The 25,317-nt window shown below is 46.9% G+C and overlaps 1 protein-coding gene across 1 annotated transcript in view; it reads left to right on the top strand.

The window, feature by feature from the left end:
- Gata6 (GATA binding protein 6) overlaps positions 1-18,998 on the top strand; it is a 33,459-nt gene extending 14,461 nt beyond the window's left edge. The window contains exon 7 of the mRNA XM_055625730.1: positions 17,674-18,998. Within this exon, the coding sequence (XP_055481705.1) occupies positions 17,674-17,844 (171 nt within the window). The 3' untranslated portion in view covers positions 17,845-18,998. The remainder of the gene's footprint in view (positions 1-17,673) is intronic.
- Positions 18,999-25,317: the final 6,319 nt, after the last annotated feature.

The raw sequence follows: 25,317 nt of genomic DNA, 5'->3' as shown, positions 1-25,317 counted from the left end.
TAGATGACGAGGCTGGAGCAGTCTGTCTCTCTACTGAGAGGTGGGCAGGGCAACAGGTTCTGCATTACAGGGCACTCAAAAGCACCGTCCCCCAGGGCTACGACAGCCCCCGAGTTCTCTCAGACCACCTGGTGGCATCGCTAGCTGGCTTCTTGCCTGTGGGCCATTTGCGTGGGCACTGGGTTGTTGGGTTCTCTTGGCCAAAAGGACCCTGGGAGCTGAGATCCTGCCGTAAGCCTGAGCCAGGCTCCAGGGCCCTTCCCAGCAGCAATGGAGTGTGGGAAGGAGTCTTCTGTCTCACTCTTCTCTGGGATTAATTTATTGCTTTGTGCTTTTACATTGTATATGTGTGTGTGTGAGCATGTGCTGGTCGAAGTGGGTTCCAGGGATCACGTCAGGTAGCCAGGCCTGTGTAACAGTTTTCCAGCTGGGGAGCGAAAGCCCAACCTTTAAATTTCCCTTTTATTTTGCAGTACTAGAGAGAGGGTCTAGGTCCTTGTGGGTGCTGGGCAAGTGTTATACACTGAGTGATGTTCCCAACCCAACCCTTTAAGAATGTGCCTAGCAATGCAGCTTCATTGTTTATTTGTTTATAAGTTGAGGCAGGGCCTTATTATGTAGCACTGGCTGTTCTGGAACTTCCTGTGTAGACCAGGCTGGCTTTGAACTTACAAAGATCCACCTGCTTCTACCTCCCAAGTGCTGGGATTAAGGGTGTGGGCCACCATGACTGGTCTTTAAAATGTAGTTAAGTTTTGACATCTTACTAAGTTGCAAGGCGGGCCTTGAATTCTCTATATATCCCTGGCGATCCTCCTGAATGCCATCATTCCTGGCTAGATCAAATTGTTCTTCCATCTAAGCATAGTGCCTGGAAAGCCATTCCCGCCCTTCTGCAAAACTTTATTTTATTGATTTTTTTTTTTTTTTTTTAAGTCTTATGTACCGCTCTGATTTGAGGTTTAATGAGCCCTTTGTCTTAGAGAATAAGAGCCTCTGGTAGTTATCCAGTAATAACTCGGTCACTATGACTCAGTTTCTCCTTGTGGAAATCTGTGCTGGTGTTGATGCTCATGGACTGAAGGGGGAAGGGAGCCAGTATTTTCCCACTTCCTGCCACGCAGCCTGGTATTAATTTTAAAAATGCATTTTGTTACTTTGGTACATATAGTACCAAATATGCTAGATTTAACTTTTGAAAGATGATTAATTTTCATGTTAATAGTGTTTTGATATGGCTAAATTTTTTTCTTATTTGTAATATTATTGAAAAAAAAACATTTAATTGACTTAAATTGACACCAGAATTTTGCATTTATTCTCCATGGAATATAAAAAAAAAAAAAACCTAAGATCTGCTGGACATGGTGGTACTGGACTTTAACCTCAGCGTTCAGGCTGGTCTCACCCAACATAGAGAGTTCCGGGTCTGCTGGGGCTGCACGGTCTGGGAGAGGGGGCAGGGAATAGTGGTGCATGCCTTTAATCTCAAGACAGAGGCAGGTGGAGCTCTGTGATGGAGGCCAGCCTGATCTAGAATGAGTTTTAGGATAGCCAGGGCCACACAAAGAAACCCTGTCTCAAAAAAAAAAAAAAAAAAAAAAAAAAAAAATCAAAACAACTAACCGAACAAACAACAGAAGATCCACAATTCTTTATCTTTATTCTTTTTAGTTCCAGTTGTTGACCAAATTGTGGACTTTTTGTTGTTCATTGTTATTTGGGGGTAAAATGTTAACATGTTCATATTCAGAGATTGTTAGAGACTTGAAATGCTAACGCTAGAAAATACTGTATGTGTGTGTGTGTGTATGTATATGGTGTGTGTGTGTTTGTACACTTGTGACACTCATCTGTCTGGAGTGGCAGGCCATACCTGTAATCTTCACTCTTCAGGACAAGGCCAGCTTGGGCTATGTAGAGAGAATTAATGTGTAAACAGAAAGAATCAATGAGCATATTTTGCCTGCCTGAAAATGGCAGCAATTCCTTAGAAACTTGAGATCATAGTGAAACGATACCAGCAGTCATGAAACTTGTACCACGGCACTGTGGCACTGATAAAGACCTATCTAGTCCGATTCTGCTTGGCTGCATGTTGTCGAGAACACTGCTGAATGGAAGGTGCCTGTTACGGAGGAGGACAGCAGGGTTTCACCCCTGGAGTTCACGAGGAGGTGGTGCTGGAGCGGCAGGCACACACACTCGCTTGGCTTCTCTCTGCAGTCGAATTTGAGGGTGGCATGCCTAGTAGGACAGTAGAGGGGGCCGAGGGGGGAGAATTCTGCTCTGGTTAGAGTTGGGAAATTCCTTATAGTGACCCTGAAGTCACTGATGGTTTTTAGTTAGTTTTAAAACGATTTTATTTCATGGGTACGGGTGGGTGTTTTGCCTGTATGTGTGCCTGGTGCCCAAGGAGGCCTGGTGGGAGGGGGCCCAGAAGAGGGTGCGGTCCCTTGGAAGTGGGGTGTATTGTGATTGACCATGAGAGTCCTCTGTCTCATGTCCGCAGACAGTTACCAGTAAGTGCTCAGCCATCTCTTTAGCCCCTAGTCTTTTTCTTTCTTTCTTTCTTTCTTTCTTTCTTTCTTTCTTTCTTTCTTTCTTTCTTTCTTTCTTTCTTTCTTTCTTTCTTTCTTTCTTTCTTTCCTGGCACACATATGTATGTGCAAGGGAGTGGGACCCACTGGAGCCTGAGTTACAGACCAGACAGTTGGGAGCTTCCATGTGGGTGCTGGGAATTGAACCAGGATCCTCTGGAAGAGCAGCTAATGCTCTTAACCACTGAGCATCTCTCCAGCCCCTCAGCCGCTAGTTTTTGTTTTTGTTTTTTTTTTTTAAAAAAGACAGGGTCTCATGTCTTAAATGTGTGTAGCCAAGGAGGACCTTGAACTCCTGATCACCTGCCTCTATCCCCAAATGCTGGGGTTACAGGCATGTGCCACCATGCCTCACTAGTTGGGCAGGATTCTTTTTCTCATTAAAAAAAGTTTAAACATTTGGAGAGCTTTGCCTAATGTGTTTTGTTCATATATCTCCTTCCTCAATTGGGATTTGTGAAAGGGAAAAGTAGGGATAGGTCGCTGGTGAGATGGGTTATTTGGCAAAGGTGCTCATAGCCTACCCTGATGAACTTGACCTGAGTCCCAGGGCTCAGGTGGTGCAAGTAAGAGAAAAACTCCCCAAAGTTGTCTCTGACTTCCACGTTCACATGCAAGCACCCCTCCCCCATTAATAAAGTAACAAATAAAGAAATGTCGATAGAAGCCTCCGGGAAGGAGGAGTAGCAATCCATGGTACCAAAGGGTGATTGTTTGCCTATGATGTGGCAGGGTCGGATGTTTAGGAACCAGAGGCAGGAATGAGGCTTAAGAAACAAAGGGAGGCTAAAAGGAGATTAAAAAAGTATTCTAAATCCCCGTCAAGTCAGCAGTAAGGAGAGCCCAAACTGTGTTCATTTGTAAATAATGAACTTTAGCTAACCCTGGCTTCCATGACAGGTGTGTTTTCTGTCTGCCTGTTAGAATCCAACAACGATCATATTTTTGATTGGGAGTATTTTGATAATTGAAATAAACAATGCTGGCATGCTCCTGCTTGCCTGTTTCACAGGCATGTTTTCCTTCTCTCCTGGTATCACATTGTGTGCCCTGAACTCACACCCTTACATCGTAGTTTGTCAACCTCAGGCTTTGAGGGTGGGAAGGGCCTGGGGCCTGCTCTGCTGCTCTAACAGAAACAGGAGTTGTGGTGTGTGTGTGTGGGAAGCAGCAGGTTTCCTCACTGTGCTTCTTGTTGATGACACAAGAGGAGAGGGAGAAGAGCCTGAATCCCATGCCCAATGCTGTCTGGGTCTTGATGGCCTCAACCCTGCTTGGATCGGTTTCAGAATATTAATAGGTGCCGTTCCTGTCTCTCTGGTAGTTCTAGGATGCTCTGTTTGTCATGGCCTGCCTTCCCTGCTCCAGACACCCCTGCGCCGGGTGGCGATTTGAAAGAGTTTCCACATATTTTTAGAGGTTTGTCATCACCATCAGCAGCAGGGACAGGACCCTTTGTGGGACAGACTAAAATACGCTTTGTGAAGCCTTCAGAAGAGAGTATAAATGCTTGGGCAGGTTAATAGTTGAGGCTTTTCTCTCTCATTCTTAAAAAGGTTATTTTATTTTTGTGTGTGAGTATTTTGCCCGTATGCGTGCGTGTGTGCGTGCGTGCATGTGTGTGTGTGTGTGTGTGTGTGTGTGTGTGTGTGTGTGCGCGTGTGTACCTGGTGCCTGCAGAAGTCAGAAGGGCACTGGATCGCCGTGAACTAGTCACAGATGGTTGTGAGCTATTTTGTGGCTCCTGGGAGTTGAATCCCAGGTCCTTTGCAAGAGCAATGAGTGCTCCTTACCACTGAACCATCTCTCTAGTCCCTGACATTTTCTTGCATTTTTGTGACATGGTCTCATGAAGTACAGGCTGACCTCAAAGTCGTCTACATTTCTGACACTGGCCTTGAACTTCTGATCCTCCTGTCTGATTTTTACCTCCCAGGTGCTAGGATTCTGTAGGACATTTGCAACCTGAAATGAGAAAGCATCGCTTCCACCCATCCTTAGCTCACCCAAGTTTGTTAGTTTCTGTCTTTTGAGATGGGGTTTTTCTGTGTAGCCCTGGCTGTCCTGGAACTCACTCTGTAGACCAGGCTGGCCTTAAACTAACAGAGATTCATCTGCCTCTGTTTCCTGAGTGCTGGGCTTAGTGACGTGAAGTTTTCTGTTGGAAGATTTTTCTCTGCTGGGTTAGAATCAGTTTGGGGTTACCAGGGTGTCTTGCAGGACACAGACTGCTGTCCTTCCTTGCCCAGGAACTGGAAGGCACAACTGTGAAGTGCTCAGCCTGTGCAGACTGAGCTGCTTCTGCTGACCCTGGGGCAGAAAGTTACCCCTCTACCCGCCTCTCCCATCCTCTCCCTTGCCATCAGGGACACAGTCAGAGCATGGAGTGTGGTAGGCAAGCACTTACAGCTAGAGCTCCAACCCGGGGCCGGCTAGACTTTTTGTTTTAGGGTTTTTGGGTTTTGGTTTTTCGAGACTCGGCTTCTCTGTGTGGCCCTGACTGTCCTGAACTTGCTTTGCAGCCTCCCCGGTGCTGGGATTACAGGCATGCACCACCGCACCTGGCACTAAACTTTATTTCTAAATTGTTTTATTTATGTGTATGTATGGTTGTAAGTTTATTATACACATATAATAAACTTTATTTATTATGTATTATAAACATATAATAAATAATGTGTGTGTGTGCGAGCACACGCCAATGGAGGCCAGAAGAGGGTATCAGATCCTCCAGAGTTACAGGTGGTTCTGAGCCAACTGTGGGTGCTGGGAACCGTATTAGAGGGCGGAAAAGTAGTAAGTATTGATAACCACTGAGCCATTTCTCCAACATGCCTCCTGTCTGTCTGTCTGTCTCTCTGTGTATCCATCCATCCAGATATAGCGGGCTTTCCCTATGTTGGTCAAGCTGGCCTTGAACTCCTGGGTACCTCAGCTCACTGACAACACCATTAGATGGAAAACAGCACAGTCATCACTACCTCTTCCTTCTCTCTCTCTCCACAAGAGCCTCAGAGAGTGCTTGAACTTAATTTTTTTTAAAATTGTTTTATGTGTATGAGAGCTTTGCTTGTATGTATGTATGTATGTATGTATGCATACATGTGTGTGTGTGTGTATGTGTGTGTGATAGTCTGAAAGCCACAGAAATTCTACTTTAGCCTTCCTACTGTTAGGATTACAGGCTTAAACCACCTTCCTCAGCTTGGGCCCCTGAAGTCTCTATTGGGAAGTAATCTGTTGTTTTTTTTTTTTTTTTTTCCTTTTTATGTACATGACTGTTTTGCTTACATGCATGTCTGCTTACCACACATGTGCCTGGTACCCACAGAGCTCAGAAGACGTGACCCCCAGAACTGCTTGTGAACCACCATATGTGTGGGAATAAAACCAGGAAAAAGCACCAGGAGCTCTTAATTGATCTCCATCTCTCCAGCCCCTGCCTTGTATTTTATCATTGACTTTCTCACTTCTAAGTGAGTGGGTATCAAGCATCTTTACCTCAAACATCTTTAATGTATCAGCCATATAAGTGGGACACAAAGGTAAGGAAGAGGTCCAAGATCATGTATGTTTAACGGTCGTGGCCTTGATCTGAGACCAGGTCTGGTTTGGGCAATCTTGGTGTAATTACTACAGGATAACAATGCTGATTTCTTTAAAATCTTTAGACAAAAAAAACAGCAATGTTTTCTTGTGTGATTGGTCTTAATGAGTAATTTAAGAATCAAATGCCTTCCCACTGAAACAGGTGGGAAAATAGTGTATCCCTGCACACAGCTATGTGTGAGCTGGTTTCAGGCTCACAGACAGCTGTCTGCCTCTCCCTCCCCTGGGGTATGCCCTTGGCCTTAGGCGCACGTGCGTGTTTGCGTTGGGTGTGTGTGGGGATGTCTGCACGTGAGTTCAGGAGTCCCTGGAAGTCAGGAGAAAGCACCTTCTCCCTGCAGCAGGGCCAAACATTGGTGCGCAGCCCCTCGAGGTGCTGGGACCCAAACTTGGCTCCTCCTTCTTTCTGAGCAGTCAGTATGTGCTTTTACCCGCTGAGCCATCTCTCTGGTCCTAGTTGAAGGTTTTATCACATGTACAGGCGTGACGGCGTGTGTGTATGTACCGGTATGTATGTGCTAGCACAGGCGTCCGTGGATGTCCTGGGCGTGGAGTTACAGGTGTTAGGGAGCTATCTAATGTGTTTTCTGGGATGGTAACCCTGATTGCAACCACACAGCCAGCAAGACTCTTTTTTTTTTTTTTTTCTTTTTATTAGTTGGTTTGTTCACCTTGTATCCCAGCTGTATCCTACCCTCCCTCCCTCATCTCCTCCTATGTCCCTCCTGCAGTTCAATGATAGGGGAGGTCCTCCTCCCCTTCCATCTGACCATAGTCTATCAGGTCTCATCAGGACTGCCTTCTTTGTCTTACTCTGTGGCCTGGTAAAGCTGCCCCCTACTCAGGGGGAGGTGATCTAAGAGCCACCCATGAGTTCATGTCAGAGACAGTTCCTGCCAGCAAGACTCTTATTGAGCCATCTCTCCAGCCCATGGCCTTGTGCTCTTAATCTTCCTGCCCCTACCTCTCAAATGCTAGAGTCGCAGACATGCATTCATAGCATTTATTATTATTATTATTAGTTTTGTATTAGGGGTTGATCCCAAGGCTGTGTGTACCCTAAGCAAGGGCTTTACCCATGAACAAATCCTCTTAATCTAAATCTAAATCAACATAGAAAATACATTATAGTACTAAGAGTATAGTATGGCAGGGAGACATTAGGTAGAAATTATTATTTTGTTATTTGTAGAAGTAAAATGAATAGTGTTATTCAAACAGTGAATTGCTCTTTATAATAGTTACTGTTTCATATCTTTGTGACAAAGCTTGCATGAGCCTGTGCATCCGACCATGGCTTATATAGAGAGGTCAGAGGACAACTTGTGGGAGTCCATTCTCGCCTTCCAACCACCGTGCCGATTCCATGGGTTAAACTCAGGTCACCAGGCTTGGTAGCAAGTGCCTTTCCCCACTGAGCAGCTCGCCATCCCTCAGTCTTATGAAATTGTTAAGCAGACACTTCAGTGGGCTAGTGCCCATTTTTAGTTTCAGCAGTTCTAATCCCAAACACTCTTGTCTAAAGAATAAAAAGAAAAGAAAAGAATAAAAGTTAAGAAGCAGTTAATCTCTTACAGTTGTAGCGAGCTTTGGGGTTGGGCATTATTATTACTCCATTTATAAACCAGGACACTGAATGACTCCCTAAGGTCACAGAAGAAGCCGGTGTTGAAGCGGGGACTGGAACCAACGTCTCCTAGCTGTTAAGTCTGGGCTGTTCCCCCTCCCAGGGAGCTGGCCAATCAACTTAGTTATTAATGTCCCGCTTGCCACACACCACAAACTGTGAACATAAATACTTCGTTGGCGTTTTATCTTCACATTCCCTGTGTACCAGGCACCTCTCTCTCTCTCTCTCTTTGTTCACAGCCTTTCTAGTAACTTATAATCCTATCTGAACACATTGGCCTTCACAGAGAATGTTTCAGTAAGGAATTAAAATACTTTCATTTTCTAAACCTCTCTTTTTCTCTCTCTCCCTCTCCCTCCCCCCACTCGTGTGTGTGTGTGTGTGTGTGTGTGTGTGTGTGTGTGTGTGTGTGTGTAATGGCAGGCGGTAGTAAGAAAACCCACTATCTCCTTAGTATCCCATGGCTTTGAAATGTATATTAGAAAACAGTACAATGTCTGTGCCCACCTTCGTTATCACAGGCCCGAGGCTAACTTAATGAGTGACTCATTGCTACTCACAGCTCTGAGAGTTAGAGTTAGGCAGAGAGCAAGTGCAGACAGAGGACAGAGGTTACTTGCTTTTCATGTGGCCCTATCTTTTTGTTGTTTTTTTCGTTTTTTGTTTTTAAATCCTGCCTCTATAAAAATACACAAAATTGTCACAAAACATGAAATAATGTTATGGGAAAACAAGGCTAAATACAAGAAATCTGGCTTAGGATGATCTGAAATGTTATTGCTAAATGAATCTTTGAAGAAAATTAATTCCCTTACTGGAATTGAAGTAATTTGTTATGTATTTCATGGGTGTCTGCCAAAAGGGTTCCTAGCAAAATGAACACTTAATGGGTCCAAATTAAATACAGTCCGATAGGCCTGCTCTTGTTTAGGGTCACCTGTGGGTTTTCTCTGAAATGCCAATACTTTTCAAAGACAGGTATTGTCAGGCTTAACAGTTTATAATTCGGCTGCTGTCATACCCAGCTTTAGGATGGCCTGGCACTCAGTTTCTGAGTCTGTTAGGGACAGAATCTTATATAGCCCAGGCTGGCCTCAGACTTGCTACGTAGCTGAGGCTGGCCAGCAACTCTTGGTTTTTCTTGTTTCCACCTCCTAAGAGTGGTGACAGGAATCTGCCACTCTGCCCGCATCACTACCCAAGATACTGTCTGCTGTTTCAAGGCCGGTCAACTTCACAGCCTGCTGCCTGTCTGGTTTGTTGGCCTGGCCAGCTTGCACCAGAGCCATGAGAGTTACAAGCTGCATTTTACTGTATCAAGCACCAAGACCTTATGTTTAATGTTGTCATTAAATTTAGTGCTTGATTCGTAGGGAAGTCTGAATATAATCTGCAGTTTCTTCGGGGTTCATGGATTAGCAACTGGGAGGGAAGGGACAAATTCAGGCAGCCAAGAGCTAGCTGCAGCTTTCTGTGACTCTAGAGAGCTGGCAAGACTTGTCCTCCCACGAGGCAAGAATGATTCCCCCCATCTGGTCCTCAGAAATAATGTGTAGCATAAATGGGAGATGCCCACAGGCTGCTTTGAAACCCAAGGAGAAAAGCACCACTTAAATAGCAGCTCGAGTGTTGATAGCAGAATGTTTTATTTTCATGGCAGGCCGACCCACCCACCTCCAAAAGGAAAAATGACCTGAAGTAAATCTTTATCTTCTAAAAGAGAAATGTAACGATGTGGGGCTCCTGAGATGTACGAGGTGGCCACATTTTCCAGGCTTTTATTTCTCTGATAGCGCTTTTGCAGTCCGCGTTTCCCTCGTTCCCGCCACGGTGGCTGATAGCTGCTCTTCTGACCTCAGCTGTGTTTTCACACTGCAGCCCAGCGTTTACGATCCTCACCCCATGTCTTGAGAAGCCCGTGAAAACGGTGACTCACAGGGTTTAAAAAATTTGCCTCAGGGTCCCGTACGGCTTCGTTTGACTACTAAAATAGAACAATCCATCCTGATTTCACAAGCGTTCTTTTAGGCTTTTTCCGGATTGACTTCGAGACAGACCCTGGCAGTCTGTATTTGCTGATCAGCATATCTTGAACTGGCTGCTTCCCTGCTTCATGCTCTTCTTTATGGCAGGGGCAAAACAACTTGCTCCAGGATGGATGGGAGCTACACAATCATTCCCTTTAGGAAAGGGCAGCAGCCCACAGCATGGATGTAGCCGGGACCCCAGGGGCAGGCAGCAGGATTCCAGGAAGGCGTCTGAAACACCGGGTTAGGCTGTCAGTTAAGGGGACTGGCTGCTTTCAGGGAGGTGTCTGGACTGGCACGGTGTTAGGCGGCATTCAAAAGCTCTGCTCTGGGGCAGTTCTCAGATGTCCTCATGGAATCTGGGTTCTTGTACCTTTTACGTGGACACTTAACTGAGTCGCTTTCGAGTCCTATTTTGCCTCCATCTGAATCAAAGTGAGTCTTGCTTTTCAGGTGGCAGTGAGGTTTCCATGCAAGTGTTTTCCCTCTGCTGGGATTCATACCTATTTTTCCCCTCTGCTGGGATTCATACCTATGTTTTTGTCTCTTCCTTTGCAGAAGGGAGCTAGAGTCTAGCCTAGAGGTTACAAGAGTAGAGCTTTTGCCCTCATGACCTCTGACTCACCCAGATGCCTGGAGGAGGCAGATGGGGTCTTGAAGTGTAGGAGTGTCCCCTCCATCAGAGCCACACCCCAGAGTATGACCACGTGCCCTACAGCTTGCCTGGGCACAGCAGTTCCTCTCTCCAGCGAGGAACTGTCAGAAGAAATGGACCAGAGGCGGTCTAGCAGAGTTCCTCGATGCTGTTTGTTGGGTTCAGGGCGCCCTGTAGCCCATTCGTGCTCGTGCTGGCTGCTGCTTGGGACGTAGCTGAGATGATGACACTGGTCCTTCTGACCTTGGCTCTTCCAGGTGCTCGGTGACAGGCAGCACCGCCATGCCGGTGTGTGATGGTAGGGACTGAATCAGGGTTCCTTGCAGCCTGGCAGGACTCTTCCCAACTGGGCCATCTCTTGAACATCTGCATTGGCGTTCTCTACAAAACTAAATGCTTTGTATGGCAGCATGCATCTGTAATACCAGCCCTCGTGAAGTGGGAGACAGGAGGATGATGAATGACATCAAGGCTAGCCTGGGCTCCTAGCACAACCTCATTTCGAATGTGTGTGTGTGTGTGTGTGTGTGTGTTTGTACATGTGCACACGTAATTTCATAAGCTAGAAAACTTTGTTTATCTTTTTTTTTTTTTTTTTTTTTTGCTGTTCTTTGTTTTTCTTTTTCAGATAGGTTCTCACTATTAGCCCAGGTTGGCTTGGAACTCACAGAATCCCCTGCCTCTGCCTCCTCAAGGGAAGGTGTCACCAGGTCCAGCATTCTGGACCATTTTTTTAAATGGGAGTGCATGCATTTGTGCATCCCCCGTGTGTGTGTGTGTGTGTGTGTGTGTGTGTGTGTGTGTGTGAAATGTGTCTAAAAGCACACTTCCACACAATCTTTGGAGGACCACTTTCAAAAGTTTTTTTTTCCGCATGGGTTTGGAAATTGAACTTAGGTCGTCGGGCTAGCTCGCTTTTTTTTTTACCCGCTGAACCGTCTTTGAGTTTCCTTTCTCTGGTGTGTTGCCTCCATTCTGTGGAGGCTCTCCCTAGTTTTCCATCCCAGGAAGATGTGAAGGCCAGGGCGAGGAGGAGGAGCTGGGAGCTAGCTAGCTGCTCTTCTGAGCAATTGGCTGCTTGAGTGTATCAGGTCCGAATTCTTTAATAACTTTTCCAGTCATGGCCAGAGACATTTATTCTCAAGGGAAACTACTGACTGATAGGGGAAGAGCTGTGCCTGCCTCGCAGGCAAACGGGCATTGTCGCGCCTGGCAGGGCTGCTCTCTCCCACCTACGGTGGCGTGCATGCTTTGCTAAGCCCAGGCTGAGTCTGGTGCTGATAACACATTCTTTCAACAGGAAGTGCCTCCATTTTCAGCTGTCTGTGGGAGGGCGGAGGGCAGATAAGCTGTGAATGGAAACACAGAACAGATTTTCGACTCCACCCTCACTGCACTTTGATCTGGTAGTGAGGAGGGGGGATTTCTGCCTGGTTTGAGCTGCCTGTCTGCCTTGGGGAGGAAGGATGGTTAGGGTCTGGGTATCCCAAGTGCTCTTCTGCCTTCCCTTGGAAAACCCTTGGGCTATACTGAGAGGGCTGCCCACCGTTTGATAAAGTCCTTTGAAGGGTTTAATTAGACGTGAGAAAACGTTAACTCATGGAAATTCTTTGATTTGCTTGACGTAGGGTCTCACTGTGTAGCTCTGACTGGCCTGTAACTAAGGAACTAGACCAGGCCGGCTCTAACTCAGAGAACCACCCGCCTCCACCCCTTGAAAGTTGAGCTTAGAGGTGTGTACAACCGCTGAAATGCTTACCAGATATTTTTTTATTATTGTTGTTGCTTTTTTTGTGAGACAGTGTCTCATCATAGTCCAGACTGGCCTCTAACCCAGTATGCTGTTGAGGAAAATGGCCTTGCACCCCTATCCTCCTGCCTCCAGAGTGCTGTGCCCAGCAAAAAGCCCAGGCTGGTTTCTGGAGTAGTGTGTGTGGAGGTGACTGGCATGTCCCATGCCTGCTCAATGCGTGCGTGCATCCTGGTTCCAAGATTATGAATGCTTTCGTTTTTTGTTTTTTTTTTTTTTTTTCTCCTTTGATGATCTGTGAATAACACCCACGAGGGGAAGGGATTTAAGATGAGGACCAGCGGTGAGCTAGGTTTCCTCAGGAGAATCAGTGACTCTGCAGTGAGCACTGGCAGGCCTGTGAGAGTCAGACTCCAAGCGGGACACAGTGCTCTGTAACTAGAGCCAGGTTTCTCCCAGGCTGGGGTGGCACGCTTGGTTTGTGCTGGGCACCGTGGAGATGCTTGTAGGGGTGGCTTGGGACCGCTATCCCTCACTTCATCCGCTTTATGGTCCCATTCAGGTGCCTGAACTTTTAACCTGTGCCTGTGACTTATGAAGCTAGCAGCTTTTTTGTTTTGTTCAGCCTTCAAAGGAAAATACTCAGAGAGGAGTCGCTGGCAGATAGGCCCGGTCCTCTCAGATGTCCCCTCTCCTGCCCTGATACGCTGCTTACGCACGGGGCATAGAATTTGTGTCCTGCTGTTTTTCACTGACCATTGTATGATGGGATTTTTTCCATCTTGCTACATGATCTTATTATTTTTAATAATTGCATAATAGTTCATGGAGCGGATGACCCAGCTTTTCCAGACTGTTCCATACTAGACTGTTCCCATGGTCGTGACTATTTAAAGTACCCCAGTAATGGATGGCTTCCGTTGTGGCACCTTTCCTTGCTTTTGGATTATTTCCTTATAATACATTGCCAGAAGTGAAATGACAGAGTTCAGCAGGGCATAAACCTCTCAGTGGCCTTGGACACTAATGTTAATTGCCTTTTGTCAAAACTGAAATGTAGTCTCCTGGGCCACAGACAAAGGGACTGGCATGTTTGCCTGACTGACATGTTTAGCCTTTAGTGTTGTAAAGACTTTGAATTTTATTTTTCTCTCTGTGGTGATGGAGAAACCCAGGGTCTTAGTGCTACCTTGAGTATACACACCTTGGGCACCTCTGCAGGCCCTAACACTCCTTGTGTTGTGTTTCGTGTTTAAAGTTGGGGAGAGAGAGAGGTTCCATGAAGTTACTGTCTGCCCACATACATGCTGTGGCACTTGCAGTCCCCCAGTCTCACACCCCCATATCTGTCTTACACACACACACACACACACACACACACACACAGATAGCTTCGCAATCTCTACACACACTCTTACACAGTCTCGTTCACACATGATCTCCAACAGACATACACTCTCACACATACACTCACAGTTTCTTTTCTCTCTCACACACACTCTTTCTCACACACACACACACACAAACACACTCCCCTTTCTCATACACACAGTGTCTAACACAGTTATACACATACACACTCTCACACAATCTCTCACTCACACATACTCTTTCTCTCTCACATACACTCTTTCTCATACAATCTTTCAGACATTCTCTCACACCCAAAACCCATCCCCATAGTGACACCCTTCCTCCAACAAGGCCACGCCCACTCCAGGAAGGCCGCCCCCCCCCCCCAACAGTGCCGCTCCCTATGGGCCAAGCATCAAACACTTTAGTCCATTCCTATTCCAACCACTACACTTGGGTTCTTGGGACAGAACTCTGGTGTGCCTTAATTTCCTTCCTTCCTTCCTTCCTTCCTTCCTTCCTTCCTTCCTTCCTTCCTTCCTTCCTTCCTTCCTTCCTTCTTTCCTTCCTTTCTTCCTTCCTTCCCTCCCTCCTTCCTTCCTTCCTTCTTTGAGAAAGAATCTCCTCATGTAACGCAGGCTGGCTTGGACCTCACCAGGCAGCCCAGTCTCCTCCAGCTTCAGCTTCCTGAGTGTTATGCGCAGCTCAGAAACTTTTCTTTTAAAAAAAACATTTTCAAAAAAGTCAGGCGCCAAGGGGCCTTTCGAATGGCCATTGAATGTCTTGCATTTCCCTCTGTGAAGGGCTGTCTCTAAAATTAAAATAATTAGCCTTTGGGAGGCAGAGGTAGGCAGATCTTTATTAAGTCTGAGGCCAGCCCGATCTAAATAGTAAACTACAGGCCGACTAGGGCTGCGTAGTAAGGCCCCGTCTCAGACAGACAAACACAATACACAAATGCGTGACCCCTGGCAGTCACTCACATTGCTTTTGTTCCTGGACACTTCTGTCCTGGGCTGAGGGATAGAGCAGGAGAGGATACAGAGGTGGCATGGTAACACCATGACTTGATAACAGTACTTTCCATGTGTGTAATCCTCTCTAGGCTTGGCTACTTACTATAGATTTGATACAGGCGTATTAGTTAATGACAATATTCTGACATTGGTGCATGTAGATAACCATTTTATTTTACTTTCTCTGTAGCCCTGGCTGTCCTTGAACTTTCTGTAGAGCAGGCTGACCTCAAACCCAGAAATCTCTCTGCCTCTCAGGCATGTGCCATCACTGCCCACACCCTCCCCCACTTTCCCACTTTTTTTTTTGAGAGATATCTCTCATTTATTTTTATTTTATGTGCCATGGCTGTTGGTCTGCACGTATTGTGTGCACAGGGTTTTAGGGCCGCTGGAACTGGGGTCACAGTTGTGAGCTGCCATGTGGGTTCCTGGACTTGAGCCCTGGTCGTCTGAAAGAGTAGCCAGTGCTCTACCGTATCTGTTTCATAGATGAGAAAGCAGGCAGAAGGGGCTCGATGCCGGCCTTCCCGGTTTGCCCTCCAGCCACGTCTCTTCCCCGCCTTTCTCAGATCTTCCCAGCTCAGGGGCTTCTCCTGACCTGGCCCTGGTGCCTCTTCTTGGAAAATCCTTTCCTCACTAATACCAGGAGGAAAGGCCCAGGGTGGTCGCAGAGATGCTCCTCCTGTAAATTGTCCTTTGACCCCCACATGCATTTGCATACGTGTGTACACGTACACACACACACATCACTAAGTGTTGTGTGTGAAGAGAGTAGCTTCCCCTTCAGAATGCTCACACAGCAAGGCATGGTGCTGCCATGATTACAGAGATGATCTCCTGAGCCTGGTCTAAGCCGGGTGACCAGTATGCAGAGGCCACTGCACCCTAGGGGACCCACCCAGAACTTTGGAATTCAGCCCATCCCCACCAGGCAGGCTGATCTAGGTCCTATCCCAGAAGCCTTTGGCCTCTGTGACTCCTCTTTTGCCCCCTCCCCCTACCACTTATGCTGTCCAGGCAGCTGAGTTGCTTGCTGGCTAGCCTTGTGTCCTGGCTCCTGGGAGCTACAGACCCCAGCCCTAGCAAGGGCTTTGTTAATGACTTTCCTTTCGGAGAGCCTTGGTGCAGCGAGCTCACTGCCGCCCCAGCTAGCTGTCCGGGCAATCCAAGCACACTATGAATTTCTCAGAAGTAACGCTTGCTTCAGAGAAACAAGACACAGCCAGAAGCTAGCGTGGGATTGATGAAAAGTCAGATGTGACAGAAATTGCTCTACAGAAGCTGTTGCTTTTGTGTCACTCGGCCTTAAATGTGCTTGTAATGGAGTTTCTGGAATTAAGATCTGAAGTGACTCAGAGTTACAAGTGACACGTTATCTGTGGCCTCCAGCTGCTTGACACCATTATTGCAGTTATTTCAGCGATTTCGCAAGAATCTGTACAAAATTTTAAACATCTGGAGCAGGCATGTTGGCACACGCCTTTAATCCCAGCACTAGGGAGGCAGAGGCATGGGGATCTCTGAGTTCAAGGCTAGCCTGGGCTACAAAGTGAGTTCCAGGACAACCAGGGCTACACAGAAAAATCCTGTCTCAAACAACATCAACAACAACAACAACAAAAAAAAAACAAAAAACAAAAAACAAACAAAAAAAACAAAACAGAAGCAAAACAAACAAAAAACAAACAACACAAAACAAACAATTTGGTATCTCAATGACTTGTGAAGCTTGCTCCCTTTGCCACCCCTGTTTCTTCCTGTCATGTATTACTACCAGCTTTAGTTGTTATGCTTGTCATAGTTAAATGAAATTTTGAGTAGAGGGATTTCCCTTCTTCTTTTCTTTTCTCATTCTTACTTTTGAGTTTGGGTGTTGCTAAGTTGCAAAGATTGGCCTTTCACTAACTGCATCTCTGTGTCTCCCTCTGTCCTTTCTCTCCAGGGTCTCATTTATAGTCCCGGGCTTTGTTGCCCAGCCGTGCCTTGGACAGTCAAGTTCCTGCTTAGTGCTGGGGTTGCAAGCATTCACGTCCAGTGCTGGCTGCAGATCTTAGACTCCCTGGTCTCCTCCTCAGCTTCCTGAGTAACTCGGAGCACAGACTGTGCCCCCAGGCCAGCTGCTCCCGGGCTTTTGTCATCTTGAGTTTTTTGCTGGAAAAGAGAGAGGGGGACCAGTGGACGGTTGGGTTTGGTCACGTGACCCAGGCAGTTAGGCTTCTCTCCTAGAGCACTGCCTTCCACTCCACCCGGGTGTGTGAGGAGGGCTGGAGAGCAGCGCAGGTCCTGCTTGAGAAAGGACTTTCTCCGTTGGACCGCCACTGTGTCCTAGCCACACAGCATCCCAACACGCCCCCATTTGACATAGCTGCAGCCGGTGCCCAGGGTTTGTTTGGAAATGGTCAGGACATCAGTGTGGCTGTTGGAAGAATTTAAGGGTGGTGTTCCCAAAAATATTTGAGAAGTTCTAAGGAATCCTAACCTGCTCCAAACAAGTAGCCGGTATGGAACAGAGCCCTGAGAGCTTGGCAGAACTTAGATTTGTGAAGAAAAAGGTGTGACGAGAGGGTACATGGCTGGAGTTTTGAGGAAATCTTTCAAATGTGATTGGTCCCCTACTATAGTTTGAGCAGACTCTGATTATTTGATCTTTTTGGTGTGTGCATAGATGCTCTGGAAGCATTTAATCTGGCCCCACGGGGCTTTACCTCTCCAGCATGGTTTGTTTTTGCTGTCAGCTCTTAACTTTGACCCAGTGGAGTCTTTCAGGACCCCTTCCTCCATCTGTGTTCGCATCTTGCTGGGTGCTCCCTGAGTTCTGAAGATTCTTCTAAAAGTGCAGCCAGGAACAGGTGGATGGCTCTGCTGGCACAGGGGATGCCCCTTGCTTTGGGCAAGGCAGAGGGAGGCTGGCTCTATTTCTTCCTCCTGACTTGTTCTCAGACAATGATGGCCTTAGCTTTGCCGACTAGTATCTTTTGTTCCCGGATGTTGAGGCAGCTAACCACCTCCTTTTCTGTTCCCTTCTAACAGGGGGGCCCTTCGGTGATGTCTGCAGTGGGCGAAAGCACCAACCCCGAGAACAGTGACCTCAAGTATTCAGGTCAAGATGGCCTCTACATAGGCGTCAGTCTGTCCTCCCCCGCCGAAGTCACATCCTCTGTGCGACAGGATTCATCTTGGTGTGCCCTGGCCTTGGCCTGAGCTGGTGCTGCCAAGAGGCCAGGGGCTCTGTGGGCCTCAGACCACTTGTATCTGATTCTGTCCAGCAGTCCAGATGGCAACAAAAACGCAGACATGACATTCCTTCGATGCGTGATTCTGTGCCTTTGTTCTGAAAGAGATATATATCCCAAGAAGCTTTACTGAAGTAAGAAGAGATGGGCTTTTTTGCAGGCAGGTGGCCTGTTCCCGCCAGCCTGGGCCCTTTCCCGTCAGCCTGCTTGAGGATCTGCCCCACACCAGTGGGAGAAACTGTGGCAGTGACTGGGGCCTTGTCTGCCAAGGAAGACTGAGAGATTTAAAAAAAAAAAATGTTTTATGCATTTTGACCCAAATCATGGGCTTCTTGTGATCAACCTTGGTTATCCCAGAGTTTCTTCAAACCTGGTGGATCTTTGTGCACATTTCACAAGCATTCGCGGAGAGGCTCATTGGAAGCCATTTGGACCATCGTGGAGGCCGCGTGCGTTGCTGGGGTCTCGACAAGAATATATTAGTCTGCAAGATCGCATTATGACAGACACTGACTTTTCTCAACGTTCGTTGTGCCGTGGCTCATCTGAGGTCACTCGGAATTTGTAAACAGGGTAGCAAACAAGATATTTTTCTTCCATGTACACAATAATTTTTTTAAGTGCAATTTGCGTTGCAGCAATCAGTGTTAAATCATTTGCATAAGATTTAACAGCATTTTTATAATGAATGTAAACATTTTAACTTAATGGTACTTAAAATAATTTAAAAAAAAATGTTAACTTAGACATATGCTTCTTATACCCACAAGCCCATTTCTGTATTTCCAATTGTTTAAAAAAAAAAAAAAGATTTCAAGAACAAATCTTCTCTCAGGAAAATTGCCTTTTGTCCATTTATGAATTTTTATACAAGAACACCAACACAGCCCCCTTTCTTTTACTGAGGAAAAAGTGCTGGAAATTGCAACAAACCTTTACTACCTAAAGAATAGCATTTGTAAATACTCTGAGCATCTGTAAACACTCTTGAGGTCTGTACCGTGTGACTAACCCACAGGTTGGTTTACATTATTATTTTTTTTAATGGGGTGTCGTATGGAAACCTATTTCACCAGAGTTTTAAAAAAATAAAAGGGTATTGTTTTGTGTTGTGTACAGTGAGCTCCTTTCCTTTTTTATCTTACTTTGCTCTGTGCATGACCATATATTGTTACACAAAACAAGTGCACGTGGCGTCTGCAACTTGCTTTGAGACCTTTATTGGAAAGACTTGTCCTTTGGAGCTACGGTGCACCTCGGTTTATTTGAAATTGGCAGGTGGTGTGGGTTGGCACTTCCTGTTTGGGTTAATGGCTTGTCTGAGATGATGAGCATTCTGTCTGGAATCACTGCTTGAAAACATCCACATCTGTTTAGAAGTTCCTTGTGAGTGAATATCAGGGTGCTCTCTATTCCTCCCTTCTGCAGAGGGCCGCAAAGTCTCAGAGCACATTTGAGGCTGCAGGTGTGTGACTCCCATCAGACAATCCTCTGGGCGAACTTTAGGAAGTTAGGAGGCTGTTGGACAACTTGAAATGGTGCCATTTAACTTTGGCTCTTCGAATCTCTGGCATTTTGAACTTCTTAAACTTATGGCAGATATTCTATAGCAGTTAGTTGAGTCTTTAAGAAAGAGTAGCCCTTGGTGGTGCTGGATGGACTTAGAGCAGAAAACAGTATCTAGGGAGGGCTGCTAAGGACTCAGGTTGGTGCCTGTATCTGGGAAATGCCCAGAAGCGGCCTGGCCCCAGAGACTAGTCTATACCGGGTGTAAAAAAGACCACTAGGCTCCAAGTCTCTGCTCAGCCAGAGACTAGTTCTGTGATAAATTATCCAGCTGCCACTTGAATTCCCATGAGCAGTGTAGAATTCATGGGATTGCTGTGAGATCACTCATGCCATGCGTCCATTGCAGGGCCTGCACATGGCATGGAGTATCAGCCGGACTTTGAAGAAGGCTGTCAAGAGCTCCTAGGGTGTATGTGCCTTTGATCGTAGCCCAGGACAGCCAGGGCTGAACAGTCAAACTCTGTCTTGAAAAACCCCAAAATTAAGCAAGCAAACAATAAAAAACCCAAAACAAAAGAAAGAAAAGGGGTGTGTGTCTGCACTCCTCGCCCCCAGTCCAGGGTTGTGGTAGAGAAGAGAAGAGTGTGTGAAGTCCAGCCTACCTTGGGCCAACTGCTTTCTAGAGAGGGCTGCTCTACTGAGCGACTATCCTCAGCACTGATCTATTCCCGCTCCTGGCACAGGTCTCATTACATACTGAGTGCCCTCTGGATGATTGGCAGTTCAAGTTAATAAACTTCCAAATGATTGCCTTTGGGAGATGGGGGGTCTCGTGACCTTTTCCAATCCTAAAATGCAGTAGAATTGCTAGCCCCGCCCCTTCAGAAGGTGGAAAAAGTTCTAGGCATCATGAACCAAATGACAAGAGGAAAGGGACAGAGAGTGCTTTTTGGAGCCTGCTTTGGTAAACTTAATAGTGCTAATCTGGACCTTTAAAATGACGCTGTGACCCGACAGAGCAGAAGCCCCTCACTTCAAACACTCAGTCTCTCCTAAAGCCTGACTTTGTTTTGTTTCATTTTAAGACAGGGTCTACAATCTTCAGACTGGCCTTGAACCTGCTGTATAGCTCAGGCTGGCCTCTGAACTCTTCATCTTTGTACGTCTACCTCCAAGGGCTGGAATTACAGTTGTGGACAACCAAGCTCAGCTTGTTCTCGATGGGAAATTCATTTAATAGAGGTTGTTCTTAAACGGTCCCTAGGTCCATCGCCACGGGTTGTAGGATTGATGCCCTGTTACCCTTGGCTGACTGTAGACTGTCTTATACAAGCGGAGCCTCTGTCTGGATCTATCTTCAGGGTCACCCACTGTTGTTTCCTGGTGTCTGGAAGGGTCAGGGAAGCAAAGGCATTCTCTTCTCCTGGCAAATAAATCAGCTTCCTGCTCAAGGGAAATGTTTTCCACAGGCCTTGAAGATTTGGTGTAGTTTCAGATCTCAGGTAAGTTAGCTCCTGGAAAGTAGCGCAGCGGGGCCACAGTGGCTCTGGGACTGTGCAGTGGCTTTGGTGGGTTAAGTCTGCGGCCTCTGTGGCTCCCTGCGCCATTGAAAAGGAAGCAGCAGGTGACGGGAGACTGGGAAGGCAGAGGGCAGGCGTTACTTCATAATCGGGCTCTCTGGGTTGAAATATCGAGGGCTGACTGTACCAGCTGTTCTGTGCTTGATGACCAAGGAATCTAGAGGAGAGCATCAAATCCCCTGGGGTAGATGTGGTGGTTGTGAGCTGCTGTGTGGGTGCTAGGAACAAAGCTGGGTCCTCTGCAAGAGCAGTAAGTATTTTTAAACTGCCGAGCCATCTCTGGTAACTGGAGTTTGATTTTTTTCAAATGGGAAACAAATATTAATAAAATTTCCAGAACAAATACACCCATCGGCGCAATACTTGAGATTGGTCCTGGGTCCTGTCCTGGTATGCCAGCACTCTTCCGCTGGCCACCAAGCCACACTGCAGTCCTCACTCCCTTTTCACAGTGTCACACGTAGCCCTGACTGTCCCGACTGCCCTTGAACTTTCAGCATCGTGCTGCTTTTGCTTTTGTGCTGTGATTGCAAGCTTGTGCCCCCGAGGAGGCCATCTTAGTCCCCTCTTTAAAGAAACATCGTGTATGAACGACTAAGTGCAAGCACGGAGTTTGCTCCCCTCGGTCATACCTTCGGTTATGAGGCGGAATCCAGGTTAGCTGCCTCTTGAGCTTTTGGCTCAGTGTTTCTCAACCTGGGTCGTGACCCTTTCACAGGGGTCACATATCACATGTCCTTCATAACATACTTACATCATGATTCATAACAGTAGCAAAATTACAGTTATGAAGTAGCAACAAGATGATTCTTATGGCTGGGGGTCAGAACAGCATGAGGAAGTGTATTAGAGGGCCACAGCGCTGGGGAGGTTGGGATCCCCTGCTCTAGCCAATTCTGGCTCTGCTAGCTCTTCTCTCACGTGAGACAAAGCCTCACTAAGTGGCACAGATTGGCCTGGGACTTGCAATCCTCCCTCCTGACTCAGCCTCCAGAGTAGCTGGGGTTACAGGCCTGTGCTACCAGTCCCAACCCAAAGCTTTTGAAAACAGTAGTCTGTTGGCCAAAATTTCTCACCTAAAACTCTTATCTGCTTGAGGCTCCGGGGTGGACCGTGCCAGGGACTGTCCAGCAGCCGACATCTAAGCAGGCAGCATTGCTTGTGACCCCCGTGCTATAGAGTCAAATACGAGGAGGCAGAGGATCACACAGAACAGCGAGAACTTAGGCTCTGGTTGCTTCAACAGCACCAGCTATTGGAAGGCTCAGCGCTCAAGGAAATTAATAGGAACTCAGGATAAATGCGTCCTGGTTGACGGTTTCCCTCCCCAGGGACGGAATGTCACAGGTGATGTTGACTCTTCTCGGGGGAGCATCCATGCTCCCCAAAGTCCCATAGGGCTCCCCACATCTTCAGGAAAGAGCTGCCTTGCACTGTTTCTCCAGGGCTGTCACAGGAATGATGGCACTAGTTTAGTTAAAGAGGTTTTTTATTTGGCTTGGGTTTTACTTTTTAAAAGTGTTGTAAAACTGGCTAAATGATAGCAGTTAAAGACAAGCTATTTGATTACTAGAAGTGCACCCATTTCAGTTATGAATGGCCACCTCTCTTAAGAGAATTATTTGGGCATCTTTCAGCTCTAGTTGCTTCCTCTGAGTGAAAATGGTAGCAGTCTCAGCGGCTCCTTACATCTGCATTTCTACAGTTCCAATGGTAGATTATATCTGAGGCAATAATGAGCAGATAGCCTAGTTTGGGGTCCCCAAGTATGAGGGGCCCCCAAACTAGTGAGGCTGGTGGAATCGGACCATTACTGGTCCGATTTCATCCCCCTTCTTGATGCCTCCCCACACCAGGCGCTGGTCCTCAGAGTAAGTCCAGGGAGAATGTACCCTGTCACAATCAAGAACACGGGTTGGCAAGACTTGCCACTGCCCCTCACCTTGAACCTGTTTGGTCTTGGGCTCTTCATAGAAAACTGACACATCCATATAGACCCAGACTGGAAAACGGAACAGTCTGGCAGCCAGTGGCTCGGCACGACAAGGAAAAAACAGCTTTGCTTGGCTTGACTCATCACTTCGGCATCTTTTTAACATCTTAGAAACGGCCAGCTTTTCATTGTTTCTCTTCTGTGCCTTCTCCTTAGCCATTACAGTTTCCTCTGTCTCCTCACCTCCATCTACAGGCTTGCTATTGTTCCCTCAATAAAGTGAAGAAATGGAAGCATTTACTCAGACAATGCTAACTTTGTTCCACTTTCAAAACAAAGTACTGCACCTTTTGTGCGTTTTATATAATTAGTTATGAGATGGTCTCATGGCCTGAAATTGCCTGTGTAGTGGAGGCTTACCTTGAACTCTGGGTGCTTCTTAGTGCCTCTATGCTGGGGTTAAGAGGTTTGTGCCACCAAACCCGGCTTTCGAATAGACAAGCACTACCTCCTGAGAGACACCCCAGCCTAGTTAGCTACATTTTTGTAAATTCTTTTCCTTTAACATTACAAGACCATCCTGAGAAAATTGTAAGTTTATGTGGCACCTCGGCAGTGATGATCTCTCTCTCTCTCTCTGTGGTACGTGCATGTGGGAAGGATACAATGGCTGCTTTGTTCCGTCGTGGAAGCTGGAGAGCAACATTAGGCACCTTTCTTTCTTGTGAGGGAGCAAGCCTATAAAACCACGGTAGCTTTGAGGCGGTATCTCTCAGCTAACCTGAAAGTTATCAGACAGCATGCCTCTGGGATCCGTCTGTTGGCCTCATGCTGGGGTTACACAGAGCATCTGAGCTTTGTGTGGATGCTGAGGTCCTGCAATCAGGTCTTCATCTAGCTGGTACCTCACCAGCTCAACTGTCTCCCCATCTTTGTGCTGCGCATAAGCCAAGCTGTCTCAGACTAAACAACCCAGGGGCAGGGGTCCTGCTTTACAAATGTGCTTACTGAGGAACAGGCAAGTGAATCGGGGCACGCAGAGGCCTCCGGGCTGGCTCCAGTGCACCTCATTTAACCTGAACCCTGCATCTTTTCCTCTCCACTATTAGGCACTTGGGAGGTGGAGGCAGGAGGATCAAAGATTTGAAGTCAGCCGGGCGTGGTGGAGCACGCCTTTAATCCCAGCACTCGTGAGGCAGAGGCAAGTGGATCTCAAGGCCAGTCTGCTTTACAGAGCAAGTCCCAAACCGGTTACACAGGAAAACCAAACCCTATCTCGAAAAACAAAACAACAAAACAATTCAAAGCCAACCACGTCAAGTTAGAGGACAATATGGGCTTTGTGAGATCCTGCCTCAAAAAGCACAAGTCCACGGGGCAGGAGAGATGGCTCAGTGGTTAAGAGCACTGTCTGCCCTTCCAAAGGACCTGGGTTCAATTCCCAGAACCCACGTGGCAATTCACAACTGTTTGTAACTCCAGTTCCAATGGATCTGACCCCTTCATAATAAAATAAACAAAATAAATAAACAAAGCAAAAAAGCACAAACCTCACTAAGTAAAAACAACTCCTGGCCAACCCAAGATAACCAGGCCCTGAACCTAAACACCAGAGAGCATAAAGAACATCTCACTGGTATAAAGTCTTTCTGATCTTTGTTGTGTGAAAAAAAAATTATTTTTTCCTGGAACACTTGACTTTTTTGTTTCCTCCTTCCTTTCTTCTTCTTTCCTCCTTCCCTTCTCTTTGCTCTTCCCCTTTCTTCTCGGCCCCCCAGCCCCTGCCCCTGTGTGTGTCTATGTGTTGAAGGGTTTCGCTACGCAGCCTACATTGGCTTTTGACTTGTGCCAAACCTGCGGCCTCCGCCTCCCAAGTGCCAGGATTATAGGCGTGAGCCACCGTGCTCAACCTACTTGGCACGTGCAGTAAGCGCATCAGCTAGTGATGATGCGTGTCAAAATATCCACCTCATAGTTTTATATATATGTGGTAGCAGACTCCGAACATCGCTTTGCATTTTTCTTTTCTCACTTAGTGTGGCCATTATTCAAGCAGTTCCCTATTCATTGGCTTGCGGGTAATTCCATTTTTGTCATTTCTCAATTTGCAAGAGGATGGTAAAATGCACTTCTGGGAGTAGGGTTGCCGAGGCAAGGCTTTCGACTCTTTGTTTATTGAAGCAGGGTCTGGTGCATCCCACGCTGGCCTGTCCTCCTACCGCTGAGGATGCGCCTCCACCTCCTGAGAGCTGGCACAACCAGCGTGCGGAGCTGAGCTTCTTACTGCTCTGCTGGGGACAGAACCGGAGGCTCCTGCACATCAGCCAGGCACGGAGCCAGCGGAGCCACGTCCCGGGCAGACTTTCCCTTTCCTAGTTCTGCCAAGTTGCTCTTACAGAGATTAGCCTGGTTTAGACTC

This window comes from Psammomys obesus, unplaced genomic scaffold, assembly GCF_907164565.1.
Source record: "Psammomys obesus unplaced genomic scaffold, mPsaObe1.curated_primary_1811, whole genome shotgun sequence".
Classification (NCBI taxonomy): Eukaryota; Metazoa; Chordata; class Mammalia; order Rodentia; family Muridae; genus Psammomys; species Psammomys obesus.
This window is presented reverse-complemented; position numbering and strand designations above follow the sequence as displayed.